Genomic DNA, 26746 nt, shown 5'->3' with positions numbered 1-26746 from the left:
TATACTCAAATCCTCTTGCTATGAAGGGCAACATACCATTTGCTGCCTGCGTGGCTACTTTCAGCAATTGATGCTGAAGGATATCAAGGTCAGAGTATCCTCTCAATTCATACCCAGCCAAGTAATAATCTGCCTGTTTATGCTACTGAAGCAGATAACCTTATTTATCCACATTATACTGCATCTGCTACGCATATGCCCACACTCAGCCTGTCCAAATCACACTGAAACATCTCCACATCCTCCTCACTGCCCCTTTGGCTGGAACTACTTGCAGAAAAGTATATTCGGAGACCCTACCAGCCAATGCAGTGTCTTAAAACACAATCATGCAGATCTTGAACAGTGTAGTTAAAGTGATTTTAGGAAAGATCTTGCAATGCACTGACATTTTCCATTTGAGAGAGACCACTTACATCCAGAATTAATGGGATCTGGAGCATTTGGTACTGATCATTGTAACAGGAGCTGTCAGTAGGAAAATTCCAGTAGACCACCACCCAGAAATGCATCAGTTTGGTTTTAGGGCTACTGGTGATTCTATTGAATCAAGAATGTTAAAACATGGCATATCATCTTCTCTTATGCCTGTCCCCCTGCCCTCACTGTCAGATGTAGAGATGCCAGCGTTGGACTGGGGTGAACATGGTAAGAAGTCTCACAACACCAGGTTAAAGTCCAACAGGTTTATTTGGTAGCAAATACCATAAGCCTTCAGAGCACTGCTCCTTCGTCAGATGGAGTGGAAATCTCACTGTCAGATAACAGTGGTAGAGGGAGCAGGTTGGGGGGGGGGGGGGGGGGGGGAAGGTGGGGGTGAAAACAGCAATCCAAAAACATTTGATTTGAGCACAAACCTCGAGATGTCATCATTGCAGGATGTTAAATAGGGATATGGCTAATATGCATGTTTGTGGAACTCTGTACAGTCAAGTTTACAGCTTGTCTTTTTAGTAAAGATCTGAGGGTTTTTGGTGTAAACATTGCTCTGGTACTCAGACATGTTCTTGTCCACTTACCCAATCCAGGACTATGGGGCAGGGGAAGTGGTATGAATTGAATAGTCCTTGGAAATTGTTGTATAGGCAAGTGAATTACCTTTTGTGCAGCAAGGTGGTGCTTAGCCTCTGTTGGGGCAACGACAAAGCACCATTGCTGCTGTATGGCTCAACTTAAAGGATTTATTCTGTGTGACATTTCAGGATAAAAATCACATGTTCTTTCCTTGGGTCTAAAGGCTTAATCTGCAAATAAGGTGCAAGAGAGGCCTAAAATGAAAGTACTTCTGTATATTAGTCAATTCTTCAATGCAAGAATAACTGTCCATAAGCCAGCTGAAAACAATAAGATGGTGCATGTTAGAATCACTGACACCATGTCCCTCATTAGCAGCAGGATTTCAGCGAATTCAATGTGACTCCTTGCTGACCTTTGCCATTTCATGGTTCACAGAAAAACACCCAGGGCACATTCATCTCAGGTTTATTTTTGTTCAGGGTCTACACTGTTCAATTTCACTACATTGAGAAGCAGCAGCTTTTGGTCTCTTCATGTACACTGTAGCCATCACCACCAGCAGGCACAGAGACACCATCATGAAGCCAATGGCTACTCCTTGCAGAACCCAAGGAGGAGATTCAGCAGCACCTAATGGAAGATTAGAAGACATTATATTCAAGAGAGCTCACAGGTGGACTATTGAAAAGTCTCTACTTACCACTTGCTTCATGCTGTTCCTTTGACTGAAGACCCTCATCTTCCAGGAGGATGGGGCCAGGAGCACTCACTAATGTTCCCTCATGGTCACGGGTACTCCTGCGTCTCTCTATTGGGAAGAGAAGTCAGACAGTTCAGACCCAATTCAAACTAATTTTCCAAGACCCTCAAGTGAGGTGAACAGATTGTCTACACTCCCTACCTATTATGCATTGTAATTTACAGAGTTTGCCAATAAATACCTAGACTAACCCTCAACCTGATCAAACTTTAGCGCAAGTGCAGCAATCCTGCTCTGCCACACTGCACAAACATTAGTGAAATCAGTCGTCCAGCAAACACATTCACTATATTGCTATTAGATACCAAGTTTCAGGGTGAGATCTGAGGCATAACTAATGTGGAACACCAAGGCCTGTTTAGTGTTTGATATTCAGCTTCTCACTTGACAATTCTTGTGACTGTTTAAATATTGATAAAACTACAGCTCCCCAAAGAACATTTACATCTCTTTCCACATGTTGGATAGAACTCACTACAAATAGCTAGATTGTCAACTAGGCTTGGTGGCACCCTTGTTTCAGGCAGAGCAGGCCCATGTTTGCAATGATGGGCATTCAGAGGGGTGCAGACAGGCCGACGGTTGTAGTACCCACTTATGGAAAGGCTCCTCCCATTGATAGAGGAGCTGTTGATGCCGAGGGATAGAGGAATCCCGCAGTCACAACACACTAACCAGATATTCCATTCAAACATCATCTCTGCTTGTGTTAATGAAGCATCCTGATTCAGGAGAGATTAAACAAGAACTCACTTGGGCCACATTTGGGTGCACAGTCATCCTGAGCAGAGGGTGAGCAGACCCCAGCACTGCAGTGCAGGTAAACCTAGAATGGAAAGGACTCATTTTAGGGTGATCTTCATGTTCCCAGGTGAACCAGGCTGTTAAGGAGCCAGGCAGAAAGGGAGTCTTGGCTTGGATTTTTCTTGCTTACCTGTCCAGTCAGAGGCTGCTCCGACTTTCTGTCCAAGAAAACAAACGTTTTCAGTTCAAACTGCTTGTGATGGGCTGGGAACTTCAGGCCAGAAAACATGACTGGGTGGAGGAGAGTCTGATAGTCATCACCCTCATAGGGACACCTGCAACAGTCAGCAATGGAGTCAGAGCAGGGAGGGGTATTTAATAATTGGACAATAAAATGTTAGTTTGGGGCATTGATGATGAATATTAAAATTAATCTGAATTTTTTCCAATTAGTTTACTCCATTGTTCGAAGCTGGGTCACCCATTGGCTCAGGGTAGGGAGAATTCCATGTGGAATATTACTGGAGGTCAAATTATTGACTGAGAAGCTGGAGCTAAAATGGATCAAATTGTATGAAACTATAAAACTAAGGGGAACTTGCCACTCACTGACCTGCACCTGAAGAATGTAGCCATGGGGTGGCCACAAGAGGCTGCAGATGTCATTGCAGAGGACATGTGGAAGTAGAAATAGAAAGCATGTTTCTTTCATCTTGACAAAGATTTGAGTTTCTGGAATACATTATTGGCTGGTACAATGGGTGCTGACTCCACAAATCAACAAGAGGTCACACAGGTTCCTGAAGGGAGCAGATCTATTTGGCCAAGTGCAGCCCATGTGACCGCCCTCAGATTGGAATTGCCAAGACCCTCTAATTGGTGCAGAGTTCCTCTCCCTGGTGGGTTTATGGTTACTGGGGTAAGGGGAAGAGATAGGAAGCAGCCTTGTCACGTTGCTCCTTAATTGATGTCCAAAAGCCATTAGCCTTCCCATTCACACTCCTTACCCATCCACCAGCAGACTCCATTGCACCTCATGGTTTGGGGCTGGGACAGGAGTTGCCCAGCAGTCATGCAGCCTCAGGACAAGCGTTGGGTCACTGCGACCCAGGACACGAACCTCCACAAACACTGCCTCCTGAAGGATTCTCCAAATGGGGTAGTCACTATCCACATACCATGATCTGTAGTCACCATCTGAGAGGCAGACACAAGAACCAGTCACTCCCTGTATGGATACATCCCCACTAATTCCATTCACCATTACCCAGGGCAGCTCTACCTTTTGCTATTCGCAGTTCCAGTTTCAGAATCCCATCTTCTGAAGCAGGAGGTGGTGGAGAAACCGTGTAAACTGTGACATTGATCTGTAAGCCAGTCTCTCGCCTCCCTGTGTACTTGCACTGGACGTGCAGGCTGCAGACAGACAGAAGTTGTTGGAGCTTCATTCACTAACATATCCCCTCCAATACCAACAACTCCCACCATCCTCCTACCCAAAGGTGCTGTCCCGAGTTATTGAGCCCAGCTTCCCAGTCTGAATCATCCTCTGGCCCACGACATCCGTTTCATAGACCAAGGTTCCATCTTCCTCCTGCAATGAGGAGGCTGGTTAATAAGAAGCTGGCTCATTTACTGGGAGAATGCCTTGACCCTTCAATACTCACCCGCTTGCTGGAGCCACAAGAGGTGACTGGAAAGCGGAAGGTCACAAGTTGGCCAGTGGTTAGTTTAGGCTTGCACTCAGCCTCTTGTCCATCTTTCACATACAGAGATGACAGGTTGAGGGCTGGACGGGTCAGGTTCTTGGAGATCACGATGATGAACTGACCATCAGCTGTGCACACTGCAAAGAGAAAATTTATTTCCACTGCTCCTATTGGTGGGTAGGGGCCCCAGATGATTGACAAAGTGTGAAGTCTCAAAAAGCCACAATCAATTATTGTTGATTGGATGAGTGAGCACAGAATAGCCAAGTTACTGGAACAACCCCAGTCTTGTAAAACTCAACATCCTATCCGCTTTGCCAGTTACTCTATGCACTGATATTCAAACCCATACACATGCAGTCCCTCCCCTTCAACCAAGTCTCTGCAGACTTGAGCATTGCCTCTATTGGATAACGAGAGATATTGTGAGCCCACTCCGAGAAAAAGGAGGCATTTGTCAAAGCTAGGAGGCTGGGAACACATGAAGCATGTGGGGAATACAAGGAAAGTAGAATCAAACTTAAGCAAGGAGTAAGAAGGGCTAATAGGGGTCATGAAAAAGCATTGGCCAGCAGGATGAAGGAAAATCCCAAGGCTTTTTATATTTATACAAAGAGCAAGCAGGTCGCCAGGGAAAGGGTTGGCCCACTCAAGGACAAGGGAGGGAATCTATGCGTGGAACCAGAGGAAATGGGTGAGGTTTTAAATGAGTACTTTGCGTCAGTATTCACGAAGATAAGGATTTGGTAGATGATGAGTCTGAAAGGATGCGTAGATAGTTTGAGTCATGTTGAGATCGAAAAGGAGGAGTTATTGGGGTTCTTGAGAAACACCAAGGGAGACAAGTCCCCAGGGTCTGATGGGATATACCCCAGAATACTGAAAGAGGCAAGGGTCGAAATTGCTGGGGCCTTGAGAGAAATCTTTGTATCCTCACTGGCTACAGGGGAGGTCCCAGAGGATTGGAGAATAGCCAATGTTGTTCCTTTGTTTAAGAAGGTTAGCAAGAATAATCCAGGTAATTACAGGCCGGTGAGACTTACATCAGTGGTAGGGAAATTATTGGAGGGGATTCTTCGAGACAGGATTTATTCCCACTTGGAAATAAGTGGACGTATTAGAGCGAGGCAACATGGTTTGTTAAGGGGAGGTCATGTCTCACGAACTTGATCGAGTTTTGCGAGGAAGTGACAAAGATGATTGATGAGGGTAGGGAGTGGACCTCAGTAAGGTCTTTGACAAGGTCTCTCATGGCAGACTGGTGCAGAAGGTGAGGTCGCATGGGATCAGATGTGATCTGGCAAGGTGAATACAAAACTAGCTCGGTCAAAGAAGACAGGGTAGCAGTGGAAGGGTGCGTTTCTGAATGAAGGGCTGTGAGAAGTGGTGTTTCTCAGGGATCACTGCTGGGACCCTTGTTGTTTGTAATACACAAATGATTGAGAAAATGTAACTGGATTGATGAGCAAGTTTGCGGTGCGAGGGGCAAGGTTTAAAGGAGATGTAGGCGGCAGATGATTTTTTAAAAAAAACAGAGTAGAGGGTGCATGGAATTCATTGCCAGGGGAGGTAGTGGAAGCAGATATGGTAATGACATTTAAGGGGCATCTTGACAAGTACATGAATAGGATGGGAATAGAGGGATTATGGTCCCTGGAAAGGTAGGGGGTTTTAGTTAAGTAGGGCAGCATGGTCAGTGCAGGCTTGGAGGGCCTGTTCCTGTGCTGTAATTTTCTTTGTTCTATCCGCACCACCAAAATACATCACCTCACCATCATCAAATGCCATCAGCCTTGTCGGCCCATTCTGTTATTACAGGACTCTCCCATTCGTCATTATCCAGCCTTCATGCCACTTGCATCTCATCCTTTATTAAAGTCTCCATCAACAGCATCCACTACATTCCCTGATTCAGCCTGGTTTTATTTCAAAATGCCCAACACAATAAAGTCATTGTCACTCCTTCATTCTCAAAGTACCTGTTAGTATCGATAGAATTCCTACAGTGCCGAAGGAGACCTTCTGGCCCATCAAGTCTGCACTGACAATAATCCCACCTAGGCCCAATCCCCACAACCTACCCATTTAGCCCACTAACCCCCTGACACAAGGGTCAATTTAGCATGGCCAATCAACCTAGCCTGCACACCTTTGGACTGTGGGAGGAAACCCACACAGACATGGGGAGAGCATGCAAACTCCACACAGACAGCAACCCAAGCCAGGGATCAAACCTGGGTCCCTGGCACTGAGGCAGCAGTGCCAACCACTGTCACCTGTTATTTTTTTCCCTTGATCTAATCTAGTACTGTTACACTGAGGGTGTCACATTTGATCTACTCGTCTTCCCAACACCTCACCCATATCCTGGGGAGGGAAGATTATGGCAAATCCCTTCCACCATCACCACTCACACTTCCCGCAACAAACTGAGCTGCAAGCCATCCAGAGCAAGTGTCCCATCTATCCCAAGCACAGCCAGCCTCAATTGTCACATCATCCAGTGTATCAGATTCTACCTCATTAATAGAGCAAGTGTTCAAACCTTGCCCTGCACCTTTGTCCCCAATAAGACCCATTGTACCTCAGTAAGAGGCTCAAGTTGCTTTGGATGTTGTCAGCTATACTACAGTCAATTCCTCTTCCTCCATGTGACCTAATTTTCACTTAACAATCACCAAAATGCATTACACACCTCCCTAGCATATCAAGGAAGTTGTCTGTCCCCAATAAGACCCACTGTACCTCATACATCACACTGCTAGGAGATTAAATTGTTTTGTTGTTGACTGCTATTCTACAACATATGTCACTTTCTTCATGGGACCTAATTTTCACTTAGAAATCACCAAAAACGCAATACACACCTCCCCAGCAATGCTCCCTTTCCAGTTGGGCCAACAGATTAATCAATTAATTACTCCTGAACGGTGCTCCATGTCACCTAATTTTCACTAATCACCAAAACACATTACACACCTCCCCAGCATATCAAGGAAGTTCTCCTGAACACAAAATCCCCCTCCAACCCCAATGATTTCCCTGCAGATATTGTTCCTCTACTGTTCCCACTATTTGGGGGGTCTACAGAATGCTCCAAGTCACATCATTGCACAGACTTGACCCACACTCCCAAAATTAGTTGGCCAATCAGACTTGGCTAAACTGGCCCATTGGGATTTCTCAGGGTAAGCACTATCAGTATAGGGTCACTCATTGTGGAACTGGTGTAAATATTACTAAAGTGGAGCACATTTGCTGATCACATACCAGAGATTCTCTCTAACTCCAGTCACAGAGCCTCCCACCTTCAGAACTCGGTCTAAAACCATCCAAACTACTCAGTTAGCTCCTTCACTCAAGCTGAGGATTCCCTCCATTCCTACACTTCACAGTGAGGCAGCAACAAATGCCCCATTCCCCAGTTAGATTCTCTCCTCTCTCTGTCGCCACTAGACTGGGGGGAGGCTTGTTGTTACCTGGGCTCTTTCTCAGACTGTAGAAACAGCGATGGCGGCTGGAGCTCCGGGGCTCAAAACAGCAACCCTGGCGGATACACTCAGCGCTGCTGATCCCGGAGTGACCGCACTCAAATCTCCAGCCTGCCTCTGGGACACAAACATCATCACTCCCCAGAAGTAGCGGCTGGCCTGAGAGTGAGGAGGCGGCCAGGAAGCAGAGAGCCCAAGAAAGCAGCCAACGTCCCATCCCGGCGAGTGAATCAGGACAATCACTTCCCGCAAACACCAGCCCGTTTTCTAGCCGGGAATCCAGCTGCAATCCAATTGCAGAGGCTCCCTGTCCCACGGGTTACTCGGGAAGCGATTCAGCATCTTTAAGAAGCTCCAATTCTCAGCATGTCTCCACTGCCTCATTCCTGCTCCCAATCACACTTTAGCAAACTTGCCCACTCAAGTCTGTTCCAGCAAAGAAAGTTTGATGTGGAGCCTCTCTGCGGGATTTGAAAGTTAGATTGAGGGGAATGTAGAATGACATCAGCATATAGTGCAGTCCACTGGTTACCAACCCTCCAGGATTGGCCTGGAGCCTCCAGGAATTGAAGATCAAATCTCCAGGACACTGCTGTGTCCAACCCTGGAGAACAATCAGAAAGATTGGTTTCTTTTCCCATTTTCTTTCCACATTTCTCTTCACCAGATATAAAAAATATTGAAAATGGGGAAAGGCTGCTTGGCTGACAGTTATCCGGTTAGGTGAGTCTTTTTGCTTTCCAATTGGTGTAGAATATCTGATTTATTATTGTCACGTGTATTGGGATTTAGTGAAAAGTATTGTTTCTTGTGCGCGATGCAGACAAAGCATACCGTTCATAGAGTACATAGGGGAGAAGGAAAGGATAGGGTGCAGGACATGGTGTTGGAGTTACAGATAGGGTACAGAGAGTGATCAGCTTAATATATGGTAGGTCCATTCAAAAGTCTGGGGGCAGCAGGGAAGAAACTGTTCTTCAGTAGGTTGGTATGCGTTTTTAGACATTTATATCTTTTTCCTGCCTGAAGAGAGTATGTCTGGGGTGTGTGGGGTCCTTGATTATGCTGGCTGCTTTTCCGAGGCAACAGGAAGTGAAGACGGAGACAATGGTTGGGAGGCTGGTTTGTGTGATGGACTGAGATTCGTTCACAATCCTTTATAGTTTTTTGTGATCTTCGTCAGAGCAGGAGCCCATACCAAGCTGTGATGCAGCCAGAAGGAATGCTTTCTATGGTGCATCTGTACAAGTTGGTGAGAGTCGTAGTGGAGATTGAATCATAGAATCAGACAGTGCATAAGAGGCCCTTTGGCCCAGACATGCTGGTGTTGTGCGAAAAATCCACTAGTAGTCAGACCTCGAGATTCAAAAACACAATTTATTCAACGGAGCTCCGGGAGACAAGGCACATGTCAGTAATAGACCTTCTCTCAGTAAAATGTCGGGAACAGTCCACCTTTATACATTTTACACAATAGATGGACCGGTGATTTGAACATTATCACATCGTTATCGGCAGATACAAACAGATATAGACATTTAACATAGTATTGTTCTTATGAATGGGTACATTTCCTATGTCTGTGGCTCTCAATGGTTGGTTTCGGCTCATTCAGGTGTTAATCGGTTTCCCTGCATTCATATTTTCCCGCTCTTCCTATGACTAATCTATTCCCTTTGTCTCGGGTTTTCCTTATCTAAAAGATGTCTCGATCCTTGGCTTGGCTTCCTGAGGTGTTTGTTTACTTTAAGTCACAGTCTGTGATTTAGAAATGGCTTGTCTGTTAGGTTTGATTTGAAGTGATCTTTGTATAAGTGGAAGCCAGTGCCTGCTTTATGGCTCCTTTCCCAGCCAGGCAGCCATTTTAAAGTGTGCTTTCCTTACATTCTCCCCTTACACTGGATTTCCTTTGCCTCCTGAGAAGTTGGAGGCATTGGTGGCCTTTCTTATCTATAGTGTCGGTGTGGAGAGACGAGGCCAGGTTGTTGGTGATCTGGACACCCAGAAACCTGAAGCTCTCGACCATTTCCACTTCATCACCAATGTTGTAGACAGGGGCAAGACCTCCACTACGCTTCCTGAAGTCAATGACTATCTCTTTCATTTTAATGATATTGAGGCAGTTAATATTGTCATCACACCATAGAACATAGAACATAGAAAGCCACAGCACAAACAGGCCCTTCGGCCCACAAGTTGCGCCGATCATATCCCTACCTCTAGGCCTATCTATAGCCCTCAATCCCATTAAATCCCATGTACTCATCCAGAAGTCTCTTAAAAGACCCCAACGAGTTTGCCTCCACCACCACCGACGTCAGCCGATTCCACTCACCCACCACCCTCTGAGTGAAAAACTTACCCCTGACATCTCCTCTGTACCTACCCCCCAGCACCTTAAACCTGTGTCCTCTCGTAGCAACCATTTCAGCCCTTGGAAATAGCCTCTGAGAGTCTACCCTATCCAGACCTCTCAACATCTTGTAAACCTCTATCAGGTCACCTCTCATCCTTCGTCTCTCCAGGGAGAAGAGACCAAGCTCCCTCAACCTATCCTCATAAGGCATGCCCCCCAATCCAGGCAACATCCTTGTAAATCTCCTCTGCACCCTTTCAATGGCTTCAACATCTTTCCTGTAATGAGGTGACCAGAACTGCGCGCAGTACTCCCAAGTGGGGTCTAACCAGGGTCCTATAAAGCTGCAGCATTATCTCCCGACTCCTAAACTCAATCCCTCGATTAATGAAGGCTAGTACTCCGTACGCCTTCTTGACCGCATCCTCCACCTGCGAGGCCGATTTAAGAGTCCTATGGACCCGGACCCCACGGTCCTTCTGATCCTCTACACTGCTAAGAATGGTACCCTTCATATTATACTGCTGCTTCATCCCATTGGATCTGCCAAAATGGATCACTACACACTTATCCGGGTTGAAGTCCATCTGCCACTTCTCCGCCCAGTCTTGCATTCTATCTATGTCTCGCTGCAACTTCTGACATCCCTCCAAACTATCCACAACACCACCTACCTTGGTGTCGTCAGCAAACTTACCAACCCATCCCTCCACTTCCTCATCCAGGTCATTTATGAAAATGACAAACAGCAAGGGTCCCAGAACAGATCCCTGGGGCACTCCACTGGTCACTGACCTCCATGCAGAGAAAGACCCCTCCACAGCCACTCTCTGCCTTCTGCAGGCAAGCCAGTTCTGGATCCACAAGGCAACAGCCCCTTGGATCCCATGCCCTCTCACTTTCTCAAGAAGTCTTGCATGGGGGACCTTATCGAACGCCTTGCTGAAGTCCATATAGACCACATCCACCGCTCTTCCTTCGTCAATGTGTTTGGTCACATTTTCAAAGAACTCAACCAGGCTCGTAAGGCACGACCTGCCCTTGACAAAGCCGTGCTGACTACTTTTGATCATACTAAACTTCTCTAGATGATCATAAATCCTGTCTCTCAGGATCCTCTCCATCAACTTACCAACCACTGAGGTTAGACTCACCAGTCGGTAATTTCCCGGGCTGTCCCTGTTCCCTTTCTTGAATATAGGGACCACATCTGCAATCCTCCAATCCTCCGGAACCTCTCCCGTCTCCATCGACGATGCAAAGATCATCGCCAAAGGCTCCGCAATCTCCTCCCTCGCCTCCCACAGTAACCTGGGGTACATCCCATCCGGTCCCGGCGACTTACCAACCTTGATGCCATTCAATAGTTCCAACACATCCTCTTTCTTTATGTCCACATGCTCGATCCTTTCTGTCCACCGCAAACCAGCAGTACAACCACCCAGATCCCTTTCCACCGTGAATACCGAGGTAAAGTATTCATTAAGCACCTCCGCCATTTCTAACGGTTCCGCACAAACTTTTCCCCCTTCACCTTTTAAGGGTCCTATGCCTTCACATCTCATCCTTTTACTCTTGACATATTTGTAGAAAGCCTTGGGATTCTCCTTAATCTTACCCGCCAAGGTCTTCTCATGACCCCTTCTCGCTCTCCTAATTTCTTTCTTAAGCTCCTTCCTACATCCCGTATACTCCTCTAAATCCTTAACACCTCCTAGCTCTGTGAACCTTCTGTACGCCTCTCTTTTCTTATTCACCAGGTTCATCACAACCTTCGTGCACCACGGTTCCCGTACCCTACCAACACCCCCCTGTCTCATCGGAACGTTGTCATGCAGAGCTCCAGACAAACATTCCTTGAAAATCCTCCACTTTCCTTCGGTACTTTTCCCCAAGAATGCCTCCTTCCAATTTACCCGTCTAATTTCCTCCCTGATGACACTGTATTTCCCTTTACTCCAGAGAAACACTTTCCTAGCCTGCCTGATCCTATCTCTTTCCAATGCTATCGTGAAGGAGATAGAATTATGATCGCTATCCCCAAGATGCTCACCCACCGAGAGATCCTCCACCTGTCCAGGTTCATTAGCCAGCACCAGATCAAGTACAGCCTCTCCTCTAGTAGGCTTATCCACATACTGTGTCAGGAAACTCTCCTGGACACACCTAACAAACTCCTCTCCATCCAAACCCCTAGCCCTAGGGATATTCCAATCTATGTTTGGGAAATTAAAATCTCCCATCACGACAACTCTGTTATTCCTACATCTCACCAGATTCCCTATCTCTTTCCTGTACTCTGTCTCATCATTGTTTGAGATCTGACCCATTACAGTGGTGTCATCAGCAAACTTGAAAATGGAGTTGGAGTGGAAGCAGTACGTCACAGGGACGGACGTGTTGGCCGACTAATGGCTGGAGCGTGGGGGAAGATCGTGTGATGAAATCTCCAGGAATACATTTAATCCCAGTTGGCGACCCTGTCAGTGAGATGGAGTATCTTTCCCTGCACCCAAGCTATGACTGTACAACTACATTCTGCACTTTCTCGTTTCCTTCTCTATGAACAGTATGTTTTGGCTGTATAGCGCGCAAGAAACAATTTTCACTATGTTAATACATGTAACAATAATAAATCAAATCAAATTATTGTCTCTCCACTTTCCTCCTGCCAAAATGAATCACAAACACTTTTCTGCATTAAACTACAGTTGCCATTATTCTGCCCACTGTTAGGGACCAGATCAGAAACTCCAAAGCAAATTTTGAAGTTCACGTAGAAGTTTACACGATTTTTGCATCAGTTTGGGCATAAACTGTTTTGCTCCAGGTGATTCCACTGACTTCGGAAGCTTTTATTAAAACAAACTTCATTTAACAACACAGTTGGAATATAACACAAAATTAGCTCAACATTTACTGATTGAAATATTTAGGAAACAATGCCTTCAATTTTAAAACCTCCAGTTTCACACTGTTTGTACTCATTTTTATATCTATATATATTTCATTAAATCATGCAAATACAAGGGTAATACAACATTCCAGTAATTAGGACCAATTACACTTCTGCAGCATCAACATGTTGGCTGCTGATTACAGACAAAGCAACACCGATAATAGAACTGACTGCTAAAAAATCCTGCACAAGAAACATGACACAAATACATTTCTTAAAGGCACAGTATCATCACACTGGCAAGACGTTTATTGGTCAGGTGGTGAACTAACTTTGAATAGCTGCAGACCATCAAGTGTAAGTAGTGCTGTTGGGAGGGGAGGGAGTATGAGGATTTTGAAATTACATTGAGAGAATGGTGATGTAGTTCCAAGTCAGGATGGTGTGAGTTGGTGGGTAACTTGCAGATAGTAGTGTTCCTATGCTTCTGCTGCCCTTGTCCTTCTGCGGTAGGGGCTGTGGCCTTGGAATGTATTAAAGGACCCTTGATGAATTGCTGCTGTGTATCTTGTAGATGGTCCACACTCCTCCAGTTCACAGTAGCAGCAGTGGATGGGATGCTGATCCAAGCACTGGATAGTGCGTTCTGCCTTTGGCCTGTTATTGTAACCATGGTGTTTATATGGTTGGATGATTGGAGGTAAACGTTTCTTGTTGATGCCTAGGATGTTGAAGGATTCATCGACATATTGATGTTAGAATATCAAGGGGAGATGGTACATTCTCCCCGCCCACTCTCGCAACTTGTCCTCCACAGCTTGCTGCCCACCTAGTTTTATCATTGAATATATTCCTCAGTACCCTTGTCAACACTGCTCACTACACCCCACTAGATACAGCCTGCTGACATGATGCCCATTTGAATCCTGTACCTGTACTAATGTTACCAATCCCATGAGTCCTTGTCTTATATTCTGACTATTTTAGGCAGGGTTGATAAATCCAAAAGCCTTCTGAAATTGCAGATATGCTTCATTGACTGACTTTCCCCTCTGGTTAAATCCTCTAACATTGACTCTCATTGCCTATATTCCAATATTTTCCTAATGAATGTCACGCTTACCTCCCAAACATTCTACAATCTAAAGAATATTTGGAACATCAGACAACACAAGGGGGTGGCACAGGGGCAAGCACTGCAGCCTCATAGCGCCAGGGACCCAGCTTTAATTGCAACCTCGATCACTGTCTGTGGGGAGTTTGCACATTATGCCCATGTCTGCATGGGTTTTCTCTGGGTGCCCCGGTTTCCTCCCACAGTACAAAGATGTGCAGATTAGGGATATTGGCCATGGTAAATTGCCCCTTAGTGTCCCAAGATATGTAAATTAGGGGGATTAGTCAGGTAAATGCATAGAGTTACGGGGATAGTGCATGTGTGGGCCTGGTTAAGGTGCTCGGTTCGAGAGTTGGTACAGACTCGATAGATCAAATGGTCTCAGTCTGTACTATAAGGATTCTATAATTCTACAAACCACCCACTCAGATGAGGCAGCAACTTCCTTGAGAATTCTGTTCATGTGAAGAAGTGGAAGCTACGGAGAAACTCCAACTACTCCTGTAGAATTCTGATCTTGATCTGCATTTTCCAACTCCAGTAAAGTCCTGTCTGCACTTTCTCCAGTACTTCAATTTGACACAATTGTGCACAGTACAGGCATCCATCTGAAAGCACATTGTAATGTTTTAGAAGTATCAACCTCCATTTAGTTTTGCTAATACTGTTGGTGCATGTGTAGCAAACTGTAGGGAAATGATGAAGATAGATTGTTGGGCACCAGGCAGCCAATAGGTTTGTCTGTCACACGCTGCTTTTCAAAACAAACTAAATATGGTCCAGTTGTACACGATCAAAGCCATTAATATCCATCAACATTACCTTGTTTTACTATACACTGATATTTATTCCTCTGCCTATGAGCATTGTGCTGTTGAAGTGTTACACCTTGCACTCATCAGAACAGATACTAATATTGAAGGAACAACATATACTGGATAGAGTTCTGATTGGTGGAAGAGTGTATTCTACGTTGTAAAGAAGAATGTTTTTTGCAGCCAGAAGGATCTGTCCACACATTGCATCTTCTTTCAACTAAAAGCTTTGAGACTGCCATTCCCTGGTTCACTTTCCAATGGCTACCTTGACCAGACAACCAGCCTGGTTTGAATTAACAAAAACCTGCAATTGCTCCTTGGTGCAGTCCCTAAAGCAACACTAATTGATCGTTATGAACCATAGAGCAACATGCAACAGGTCAATCATTCTACTGGAATTCAATCCACCCAAACTGAGAGAAAAGAGGAGACCATTCAGCCCTTCATATGATAATGACATTCAATATCCTGATCCTGCCTTCCCCCCATATCCCTTTAGCCCCAAGAGCGGTGTGTGATTTCAAGGAGAAATTAGATAATGTTTTGACCTCAACTACTGATGGTGAATTCCACAAACTCACCACTCTTGAAGACATTTCTACTCACCTCAATCATAAGCTTCACCCCTTATCCTCACACTATGATCCCAGTTCTGGACTCCCCATCAGGAACATTCTTTCTGAATCTACCTTGTCAGAAGTTTGAGATTCTCTCTTCCAACCTCCAATGAACATAATCTTAACTGACTTCAGTCTCACCTTATGAGACTGTGCTACCGTGCTTAACCAAGGATACCAAGGTCAGAGTATCCTCTCAATTCATACCCAACCAATAAATAATTTGTCTCCCTGTTTTTGCGACTGAAGCAGATAACCTTATTTATCCACATTATACTGCATCTGCTATGCATATGCCCACACTCAGCCTGTCCAAATCACAAACGTCTCTGCATCCTTCTCACTGCCCCTAATTGCAGAAAGGCATATTCAGAGACGACCAGCCAATGCAGTGTCTCGAACAATCATGCAGATCTTGCACTGTGTAGTTAAAAAAAGTCACTGGGTGATTTTACGAAAGATCTTGCAACACAATGACATTTTCCATTCAAGAGAGGCCACTTACATGCAGAATTAGTGGGATCTGGAGCATTTGGTACTGGTCATTGTAACAGGAGCTGTCAGTTGGAAAATTCTGGCAGACCCCCACCCAAAAATGCACCAGTTTGACTTTTAGGGCTACTGGCGATTCTACTGAGTCAAGAATGTTAAAAGATTGCATGTCTTTTGTCTTTTCCCCTGTCCTCACCATAACAGAGGGGGGGGGGGGGGAAAGATGATCGTAATTAACACTTGCAGACAGTTGCTTTATAACCCATTAGCAAGTATCAGAAAACATTTGATTTGAGCACAAACCTCAAGGTGTCATCATTGCAGGATGTTAAATAGGGACATGGCTAATATGCATGTTCTTGAAACCCTGTACAGTGAAGTTTGTAGCCCATCTTTCTAGTGAGGATCTGGGGGTTTACAGAGTGTAAACATTGCTATGGTACTCAGACATGTTCTTGTCCACTTACCCAACCCAGGTTTATGGGGCAGGGGAAGTGGTATGAACTGGATAGTCCTTTCAAATAGTGGTGTAGACAGGTGAATTGCCTTTTGTGCAGCAAGCTGGTGTTTAGCCTCTGCTGGGACAAATACAAAGCACCATTGCTGCCGTATGGCTCAATTGAAGGTTTTATTCTGTGCTGCATTTCAGGATAAAAGTCACTTGTTCTTTCCTTGGGTCTAATGGCTTAATCTGCAAATAAGGTGCAAGAGAGGCCTAAAATGGAAATACTTCTGCATATTAGTCAATTTTTCAATGCAAGGATAGCTGTCTGTTGTTGGAAAAATCCACTAGTCAGACTTCGAGATTCAGAAAATGCGATTTTTTTAACGGAGCTCCGGGAGTTAAGGCACAAGTTCGTAGAACACCTTTTCTCACTAGAATCTCGGGAGCGGTCCATTTTTATACCCTTTACACAATGGGTAAACCAGTGATTCGAACATCACATTGTTTAAGCAGGTACAAACAGATAGTCATTTAACATAGTATTGTTCTTATGAATGGGTACATTTCCTCATGCCTGTATCCATCAATGGTTAGTTTCAGCTCATTCAGGTGTTAATTGGTTTCCTCACATTCATATTTTCCCACCCTTCCTATGGCTAATCTATTCCCTTTGTTTTGGGTTTTCCTTATCTTAAAAGATGTCTTGACCCTTGGCTTGGCTTCCTGAGGTGTTTGTTTGCTATGAGTCACTGTCTGTGATTTAGAAATGGCTTGTCTGTTAGGTTTTGATTTAAAGTGACTTCTGATCAGTGGGAGCTGGTGTCTGCTATTTGGCTTCTTTCCCAGTTAACCCTTTATGTGCCCAGCAGCCATTTTAAAGAGTGTTCACCTTGTATTTTTCCCATTACAGTCCATAAGCCAGCTGAAAACAACAAGATGGTGCATGTTAGAATCACTGACACCATGTCCCTCGTTAGCAGCAGGATTTCAGTGAATTCAATGTGACTGCTTGCTGACCTTTGCTATTTCATTGTTCACAGAAAAACACCCAGGGCACGTTAATCTCAGGTTTATTTTTGTTCAGGGCCTACACTGTTCAATTTCACTACATTGAGAAGCAGCAGCTTTTGGTCTCTTCATGTACACTGTAGCCATCACCACCAGCAGGCACAGAGACACCATCATGAAGCCAATGGCTACTCCTTGCAGAACCCAAGGAGGAGATTCAGCAGCACCTAATGGAAGATTAGAAGACATTATATTCAAGAGAGCTCACAGGTGGACTATTGAAAAGTCTCCACTTACCACTTGCTTCATGCTGTTCCTTTGACTGAAGACCCTCATCTTCCAGGATGATGGGGCCAGGAGCACTCACTAATGTTCCCTCATGGTCACGGGTACTCCTGCGTCTCTCTATTGGGAAGAGAAGTCCGACAGTTCAGAGCCAATTCAGACTAATTTTCCAAGATCCTCAAGTGAGGTGAACAGATTGTCCACACTCCCTACCTATTATGGATTGTAATTTAGAGTTTGCCAATAAATGCCTAGACTAACCCTCAACCTGATCAAACTTTATAGTGCAAGTGCAGAAATCCTGCTCTGCCACACTGCACAAACATTAGTGAAATCAGTAACCCAGCAAACACGTTCACTATATTGCTATTAGATACCAAGTTTCAGGCTGAGATCTCTGAGCCATAACTAATGTGGATCATCAAGGTCTGTTTAGTGTTTGATATTTCAGCTTCTCACTTGACAATTCTTGCGACTGTTTAAATATTGATGACACTACAGCTCCCCAAAGAACATTTAGATCCCTTTCCACATGTTGGATACAACTCACTACAAATTGCTCGATTGTCAACTAGGCTTGGTGGCACCCTTGTTTCAGACAGCACAGGTCCATGTTTGCAATGATGGGCATTCAGAGGGGTGCAGACAGACCTACAGTTGTAGCACCCACTTATGGAAAGGCTCCTCCCATTGATAGAGGAGCTGTGATGCTGAGCGATAGAGAAATCTCCTAGTCACAGCACATTAACCAGATATTCCATTCAAACATCATCTCTGCTGGTGTTAATGAAGCATCATCTTGATTCAGGAGAGATTAAAGAAGGACTCACTTGGGCCACATTTGGGTGCACAGTCATCCTGAGCAGAGGGTGAGCAGACCCCAGCACTGCAGTGCAGGTAAACCTAGAATGGAAAGGACTCATTTTAGGGTGATCTTCATGTTCCTGGATGAACCAGGCTGTTAAGGAGCCAGGCAGAAAGGGAGTCTTGGCTTGGATTTTTCTTGCTTACCTGTCCAGTGAGAGGCTGCTCCGACTTTCTGTCGGAGAAAACAAACGTTTTCAGTTCAAACCGCTTGTGATGGGCTGGGAACTTCAGGCCAGAAAACATGACTGGGTGGAGGAGAGTCTGATAGTCATCACCCTCATAGGGACACCTGCAACAGTCAGCAAATGGAGTCAGAGCAGGGAGGGGAATTTAATGAATTGGACAAAATGTTAGTTTGGGGCATTGATGAAGATTAAAATTAACCTGAATTTTTTCCAATTAGTTTACTCCATTGTTCTAAGGTGGGTCACCCATTGGCTCAGGGTAGGGAGAATTCCATGTGGAATATTACTGGAGGAGGTCAAAACATAGTGACTGAGAAGCTCGAGCTAAAATGGATCAAATTCTATGAAACTATCAAATTAAAGGGAACTTGTCATCCACAATGGTTTGACTGTAGAGCACTAGAACCACTGGGGTAAAAACCCAGAGTGATCGCCAGTTTAAAGAACTTGCCACTCATTGACCTGCACCTGAAGAATGTAGCCATGGAGTGGCCACAAGAGGCTGCAGATGTCATTGCAGAGGACATGTGGAAGTAGAAATAGAGAGCACGTTTCTTTCATCTTGACAAAGATTTGAGTTTCTGGAATACATTATTGGCTGGTACAATGGGTGCTGACTGGACAAATCAGCAAGAGGTCACACGGGTTCCTGAAAGGAGCAGATCCATTTGGCCACGTGTGGCTCATGTGACCTCCCTCAGACTAGAATTGTCAAGACCCTCTAACTGGTGCAGCGTTCCCTCTCCCTGGAGTTTATGGTTACTGGGGCAAGGGGGAAGAGACAGGAAGCAGCCTCGTCATGTTCCTCATAATTGATGTCCAAAAACCATTAGCCTTTCCATTCACTCCTTACCCATCCACCAGCAGACTCCATTGCACCTCATGGTTTGGGGCTGGGACAGGAGTTGCCCAGCAGTCATGCAGCCTCAGGACAAGCGTTGGGTCAGTGCGACCCAGGACACGAACCTCCACAAACACTGCCTCCTGAAGGATTCTCCAAATGGGGTAGTCACTGTCCACATACCATGATCTGTAGTCACCACCTGAGAGGCAGACACAAGAACCAGTCACTCCCTGTATGGATACATCCCCACTAATTCCATTCACCATTACCCAGGGCAGCTCTACCTTTTGCTATTCGCAGTTCCAGTTTCAGAATCCCATCTTCTGAAGCAGGAGGTGGTGGAGAAACCGTGTAAACTGTGACATTGATCTGGAAGCCAGTCTCTCGCCTCCCTGTGTACTTGCACTGGACGTGCAGGCTGCAGACAGAAAGTAGTAGTTGGAGCTTCATTCACTAACACATCCCCTCCAATACCAACAACTCCCACCATCCTCCTACCCAAAGGTGCTGTCCCGAGTTATTGAGCCCAGCTTCCCAGTCTGAATCATCCTCTTGCCCAAGACATCTGTTTCATAGACCAAGGTTCCATCTTCCTCCTGCAATGAGGAGGCTGGTTAATAAGAAGCTGGCTCACTTACTGGGAGAATGCCTTGACCCTTCAATACTCACCCGCTTGCTGGAGCCACAAGAGGTGACTGGAAAGCGGAAGGTCACAAGTTGGCCAGTGGTTAGTTTAGGCTTGCACTCAGCCTCTTGTCCATCTTTCACATACAGAGATGACAGGTTGAGGGCAGGACGGGTCAGGTTCTTGGAGATCACGATGATGAACTGACCATCAGCTGTGCACGCTGCAAAGAGAGAATTTATTGCCACTGCTCCTATTGGTGGTTAGGGGCCTCAGATCATTGATCAAGTGTTAAGTCTCAAAGAGCCACAAATTGTTGATTAGCAGCCTGAGCAAGAAACGGTCAAGTTATTGAAACAAGTCCAGTCTTGTAAAGCCCAACATCATAAATGCTTTGCCAGTTACTCAATATGCACTGATATTCAAACTGATGCACACGCAGTCCCTCCCAGCCCCTGCAGACTTGAAAATTGTCTTGATCCCCATCACCAAAATACATCACCTCACCATCAAATGCCATCAGCCTTGTCTGCCCATTCTGCTGACCTTCTGTTATTACAGGACTCTCCCATTCCTCATGATCCAGCCTTCATGCCACTTGCACCTAATGCTTTATTAAAGCCTCAATAGACAGCATCCACTACATTCAACCTTTTGTTACTTCAAAATGCCCAACACAATAAAGCCATTGTCACTCCTTGATTCTCAAAGTACTTGAGTACCCATAGAAACCCAAAAGTGCTAAAGGAGGCCATTCAGCCCATCAAGACTGCACTGACCACAATCCCACCCTGCCCCATTTACCCCACTAACCCCGACCTCTTTTTAGGGTTTAGCATGGCCAGTCAACCTAACCTGTACATCTTCAGACTGTGGGTGGAAACCGACAGACACAGGGAGAACATGCAAACGCCACTCAGTGACCCAAGCCAGGAATCAAACCTGTGTCCCTGGCACAGCAAGGCAGCAGTGCTAACCACTGTGCCACCTATTTCTTTTTGATCTAATCTCACTCCTTACCTACCAGCAACAGGCACTACCGGTACTGTTCAACTGTGACACCCTCAGTGTATCTACTCCAATCCTCCCAACACCTCACCCATATCTGGGAGGAACAATTATGGTAAACCCTTCCACCAGCTCCACCCCTACTTCCCCCAACAAACTGAGCTGCACACCATGCAGAGCAGGTGACCCATCCACCCAAAGTACAGCCAGCCTCAATTGTCACACCATCCAGTGTATTGGATTCTACCTCATTAATAGTGCGAGTGCTCAAGCCTTACTTCTGTCCCCAATAAGACCCACTGCATCTCATACATCACACTGCTTGGAGATTAAATTGCTTTGTTGTTGACTGCTATTTTACAGCATATGCCACTTTCTTCATGGGACCTAATTTTCACTTCGAAATCACCAAAAATGCAATACACACCTCTCCAACAATGCTCCCTTTCCAGTTGGGCCAACAAATTAATCAATTAATTACTCCTGAACGGTGCTCCATGTCACCTAATTGTCACTAATCACCAAAACACATTACACACCTCCCCAGCATATCAAGGAAGTTCTCCTGAACACAAAATCCCCCTCCAACCCCAATGATTTCCCTGCAGATATTGTTCCTCTACTGCTCCCACTATTTGGGGGTCTACAGAATGCTCCAAGTCACATCATTGCAGACTTGACCCACACTCCCAAAATTAGTTGGCCAATCAGACTTGGCTAAACTGGCCCATTGGGATTTCTCAGGGTAAACACTATCAGTATAGGGTCACTCATTGTGGAACTGGTGTAAATATTACCAAAGTGAAGCCCATTTGCTGATCTCATGCCGGAGATTCTCTCTAACTCCAGTCACAGAACCTCCCACCTTCAGAACTCGGTCTAAAACCATCCAAACTACTCAGTTAACTCCTTCACTCAAGCGGAGGATTCCTACACTTCACACAGTGAGGCAGCAACAAATGTCCCATTTCCCAGTTAGATTCTCTCCTCTCTCTGTCTCCACTCGACTGGGGGGAGGCTTGTTGTTACCTGGGCTCTTTCTCAGACTGTAGAAACAGCGATGGGGGCTGGAGCTCCGGGGATCAAAGCAGCAACCCTGGCGGATACACTCAGCGCTGCTGATCCCGGAGTGACCGCACTCAAATCTCCAGCCTGCCTCTGGGACACAAACATCATCACTCCCCAGGAGTAGCGGCTGGCCTGAGAGTGAGGAGGCGGCCAGGAAGCAGAGAGCCCAAGAAAGCAGCCAACGTCCCATCCCGGCGAGTGAATCAGGACAGTCACTTCCCGCAAACACCAGCCCGTTTTCTAGCCGGGAATCCAGCTGCAATCCAATTGCAGAGGCTCCCTGTCCCACGGGTTACTCGGGAACGATTCAGCATCTTTAATAGGCTCCAATTCTCAGCCTGTCTTCACTGCCTCATTCCTGCTCCCAATCACACTTTAGCAAACTTGCCCACTCAAGTCTGTTCCAGGAAAGAAAGTTTGATTTGGAGCCTCTCTGCGGGATTTGAAAGTTAGATTTCGGGGAATGTAGAATGACATCAGCATATAGTGCAGTCCACTGGTTACCAACCCTCCAGGATTGGCCTGGAGTCTCCAGGAATTGAAGATCAAATCTCCAGGACACTGCTGTGTCCAACCCTGGAGAACAATCAGAAAGATTGGTTTCTTTTCCCATTTTCTTTCCACATTTCTCTTCACCAGATGTAAAAATCATTGAAAATGGGGAAAAGCTGCTTGGCTGACAGTTATCCGGTTGGGTGATGAGTCTTTTTGCTTTCCAATTGGTGTAGGATATCTGATATTTGATTTATTATTGTCATGTGTATTGGGATACAGTGAAAGGTATTGTCCCTTGTGTGGTATATAGGCAAAACATACCATTCATGGAGTACATAGTGGTGAAGGAAAGGATAGGGTGCAGAGTATTGTTATAGGTCGGGTGCAGAGAAAGATCAGCTTAAAATAGGTAGATTCATTCAAAAGTCTGATGGCAACAGTGAAGAAGCTGTTCCTCAGATGGTTGGTACGCGTTCTCAGACTTTTGTATCTTTTTCTTGATGGAGGAAGGTGGAAGAGAGTATGTCCGGGGTGTCTGAGATCCTTAATTACGCTGGCTATTTTTCTGAAGCAGCAGGAAGTGGAGACAGGGTCAGTGGATTGGAGGCTTCTTTCACAACCCTTTGTTGTTTTTTGTGGTATTGGTCACAGCAGGAGCCATACCAAGGTGAGATGCATCCAGAAAGAATGCTTTCTATGGTGCATCTGTAAAAACTGGGAAGAGCTGGAGCGGACATGCCAAATTTCCTTAGCCTCCTGAGGAAGTAAGCGTTGGTGCATTTTCTTCAATACAGTATCAGCGTGGAGGGACCAGGACAGATAGTTGATGATCTGGACACCTCGAAACTTGAAGCTCTCGACCATTTCCACTTCATCACCTTTGATGTAGACAGGGGCATGTCATCCATGATGCTTCCTGAAGTCAATGATTATCTCCTTCGTTTTACTGACATTGAGGGAGAAATAATTGTCATCGCGCCATTCCACCAGATTCCCTCTCTCTTTCCTGTACTCCGTCTCATCATTGTTTGAGTTCTGACCCATTACAGTGGTGTCATCAGCAAACTTGAAAATGGAGTTGGAGTGGAAGCAGTACGTCACAGGGGTGTATGTGTTGGCCGACTAATGGCTGGAGCGTGGGGCAAAGTCATGTGATGAAACCCCCAGGTGACCCTATCAGTGAGATGGAGTAAGGGCAGGTCTAATAGTTCCAAAGTTGGGAATTAAGGACCATCACAGCAGCAGAATTGTGCAGCATCACAACCGGCCTTCACTCCTTCATCACCAGTGAGCCAAGTGAGTGACACTTCTTCAATGCACTTGCAGAGGAGTGAGCTGGGAACTGCACAGGGATACATCAGGCCAATAGATCTCAATTTAGTGTAGCTATCACACAGAGTATCCTGCATACTGAAAACCAATAGCAGCAAGGTATAGATAGATATGTAGTCACAATCAATGCATCAAAGTCCCTATTATATCCAGTGAAGAATTCTGGTGGATAAGCAAGTGACTAATTGAATATCTCCAACAAGTTTCCTCTCCAGGGAAAAAAGACCCAACTTCTCCAATAGGGCGGCACGGTAGCACAGTGGTTAGCACTGCTGCTTCACAGCTCCAGGGACCTGGGTTCGATTCCCGGCTTGGGTCACTGTCTGTGTGGAGTTTGCACATTCTCCTCGTGTCTGTGTGGGTTTCCTCCGGGTGCTCTGGTTTCCTCCCACAGTCCAAAGATGTGTGGGTTAGGTTGATTGGCTATGCTAAAAATTGCCCTTAGTGTCGTGAGATGCATAGGTTAGAGGGATTAGTGGGTAAATATGTAGGGAAATGGGGTGAGGGCCTGGGTGGGTTTGTGGTCGGTGCAGACTCGATGGGCCGAATGTCCTCTTTCTGTACTGTAGGGTTTCTATGATGAATCTATCCTTAAGGTTACTGTTCTTTATCCATGGAATCATCCCTGTGAATCTCCTCTGTTCTCTCTCCAATCCTTTATAATATCTTGCAAAGAGTGGCAGCCACCATAGAAAATTACAGCTCAGAAACAGGCCTTTTGGCCCTTCTTGTCTGTGCCGAACCATTTCATGCCTAGTCCCACTGACCTGCACTTGGACCATATCCCTCCACACCCCTCTCATCCATGAACCCGTCCAAGTTTTTCTTAAATGTTAAAAGTGACCCCGCATTTACCACTTTATCCGGCAGCTCATTCCACATTCCCACCACTCTCTGCGTGAAGAAGCCCCCCCTAATATTCCCTTTAAACTTTTCTCCTTTCACCCTTAACCCATGCCCTCTGGTTTTTTTTCTCCCCTAGCCTCAGCGGAAAAAGCCTGCTTGCATTCACTCTATCTATACCCATCAAAATCTTATACACCTCTGTTGTGGGAAAAATCCACTAGTAGTCAGACTTCGAGATTCAGAAAATACGATTTATTAAACGGAGCTCCGTGGAGACAAGGCACATGTCTGTAGCAAACCTTCTCTCACTAGAATGTCAGGAGCGGTTCATTTTTATACCCTTTACACAATGGGTAAGCCGGTGATTCAAATATTATCACATCGTTTAAGTGAGTACAAGCATTTAACATTTTATGAATGGGTACATTTCCTCATGTTTACATAAGTACAAATAGGTATAGACATTTAACATTTTATGAATGGGTACATCTCCTTATGTCTGTATCTATCAATGGCTAGTTTTGTCTCGTTCAGGTGCTAATCGGTTCCCTCACATTCATTTTCCCACGTTCCTTTAACATTAATCTAAGCTCTTTGTTTTGGGGTTTCCTTATCTTATAAGATGTTTGACCCTTGGCTTTGGCTTCCTGAGGTGTTTGTTTGCTATGAGTCACTGTCTGTGATTTGGAAATGGCTTGTCTGTTAGGTTTTTCTGAACAGCAGGAGCCTGTGTCTGCTCTTTTGGCTTTCCCAGTTAACCCTTTATGTGCCAGGCAGCCATTTTAGAGTGTGCTTTCTTGTATTGCCATTTTAAAGTGTGCTCCCTTGTATTTTCCCCTTTACAGCACTATAATCCCTCGCTCTGGACTCCCCATCATCAGGAACATGCTTTCTGAATCTGTCAGGATTTTAGAAGTTTATGAGATTCCCCTCTCACTCCAGAATCAGAGGTTTACAGCATGGAAACAGGCCCGTCAGCCCAAATTGTCCATGCTGCCCTTTTTTTTCTTAAAACCCCCAAGCTAATCCCAATTGCCTGCATTTGGCCCATATCCCTCTATACCAATCACACCTGTGTAACGAGCTAAATGCTTTTTAAAAGATAAAATTGTACCCACCTCTACTACTACCTCTGGCAGCTTGTTCCAGACACTCACCACCGTGGGAAAAAATTGCCCCTCTGGACACTTCTGTCCCTCCCCTTATACCTATGCCCTCTAGTTTTAGACTCCTCTACCTTTGGGAAAAGATATTGACTATCTACTTTGTCTATGCCCCTCATTATTTTATAGACCTCTATAAGATCACCCCTCATCCTCCTGCACTCCAACAAAAAAGTCCCAGTCTAGTCAGCCTCTCCTAACTCAAACTATCAAGTACCAGTCGCATCCTAGTAAATCTTTTCTGCACTCTTTCCAGTTTAATAACATCCTTTCTATAATAGGGTGACCAGAATTGCACACAGTATTCCAAGTGTGGCCTTACCAATGCCTTGTACAACTTCAACAAGGCATTCCAACTCCTGTATTCAATGTTCTGACCGATGAAACCAAGCATGCCGAATGCCTTCTTCACCACTGTCCACCTGTGACTCCACTTTCAAGGAGCTATGAACATGTACCCCAAGATCTTTGTTCTGTAATTCTCCCCAGCACCCTACCATTAACTGCCCTGGTTCAATCTACCAAAATGCATCACCTCACATTTGTCCAAATTAA

The 26746-nt window shown here is 45.4% G+C and overlaps 1 protein-coding gene across 1 annotated transcript; it reads right to left on the bottom strand.

Moving 5' to 3' along the window:
* Positions 1–1492: 1492 nt before the first annotated feature.
* Positions 1493–7938, bottom strand: LOC144479390 (zona pellucida sperm-binding protein 4-like). Its single transcript, XM_078198012.1, has 9 exons — positions 7710–7938; positions 4189–4367; positions 4018–4115; positions 3789–3937; positions 3529–3745; positions 2712–2856; positions 2531–2603; positions 1718–1825; positions 1493–1647 (listed from the first exon to the last, which is right to left on the bottom strand). The coding sequence occupies exons 1-9, from the start codon at positions 7936–7938 to the stop codon at positions 1493–1495; spliced, it is 1353 nt and encodes a 450-aa protein (XP_078054138.1).
* Positions 7939–26746: the final 18808 nt, after the last annotated feature.

This window comes from Mustelus asterias, chromosome 26 (assembly GCF_964213995.1).
Source record: "Mustelus asterias chromosome 26, sMusAst1.hap1.1, whole genome shotgun sequence".
In the NCBI taxonomy this organism is placed as follows: domain Eukaryota; kingdom Metazoa; phylum Chordata; class Chondrichthyes; order Carcharhiniformes; family Triakidae; genus Mustelus; species Mustelus asterias.
Note: the sequence above shows the minus strand (reverse complement) of the source record. Positions and strands in the feature narration are given on the sequence as shown.

Coding starts and splice junctions, on each gene's coding strand:
- LOC144479390 (XM_078198012.1), bottom strand. CDS start 7,938: ATGGGACGTTGGCTGCTTTCTTGGGCTCTCTGCTTCCTGGCCGCCTCC. Junction 2,857..3,528: donor TGGAGTCTGCTGGTGGATGG/GTAAGGAGTGTG, acceptor TGACTGTTGCAG/GTGTCCCTATGAGGGTGATG. Junction 1,648..1,717: donor GGAACAGCATGAAGCAAGTG/GTAAGTAGAGAC, acceptor ATCTTCCATTAG/GTGCTGCTGAATCTCCTCCT.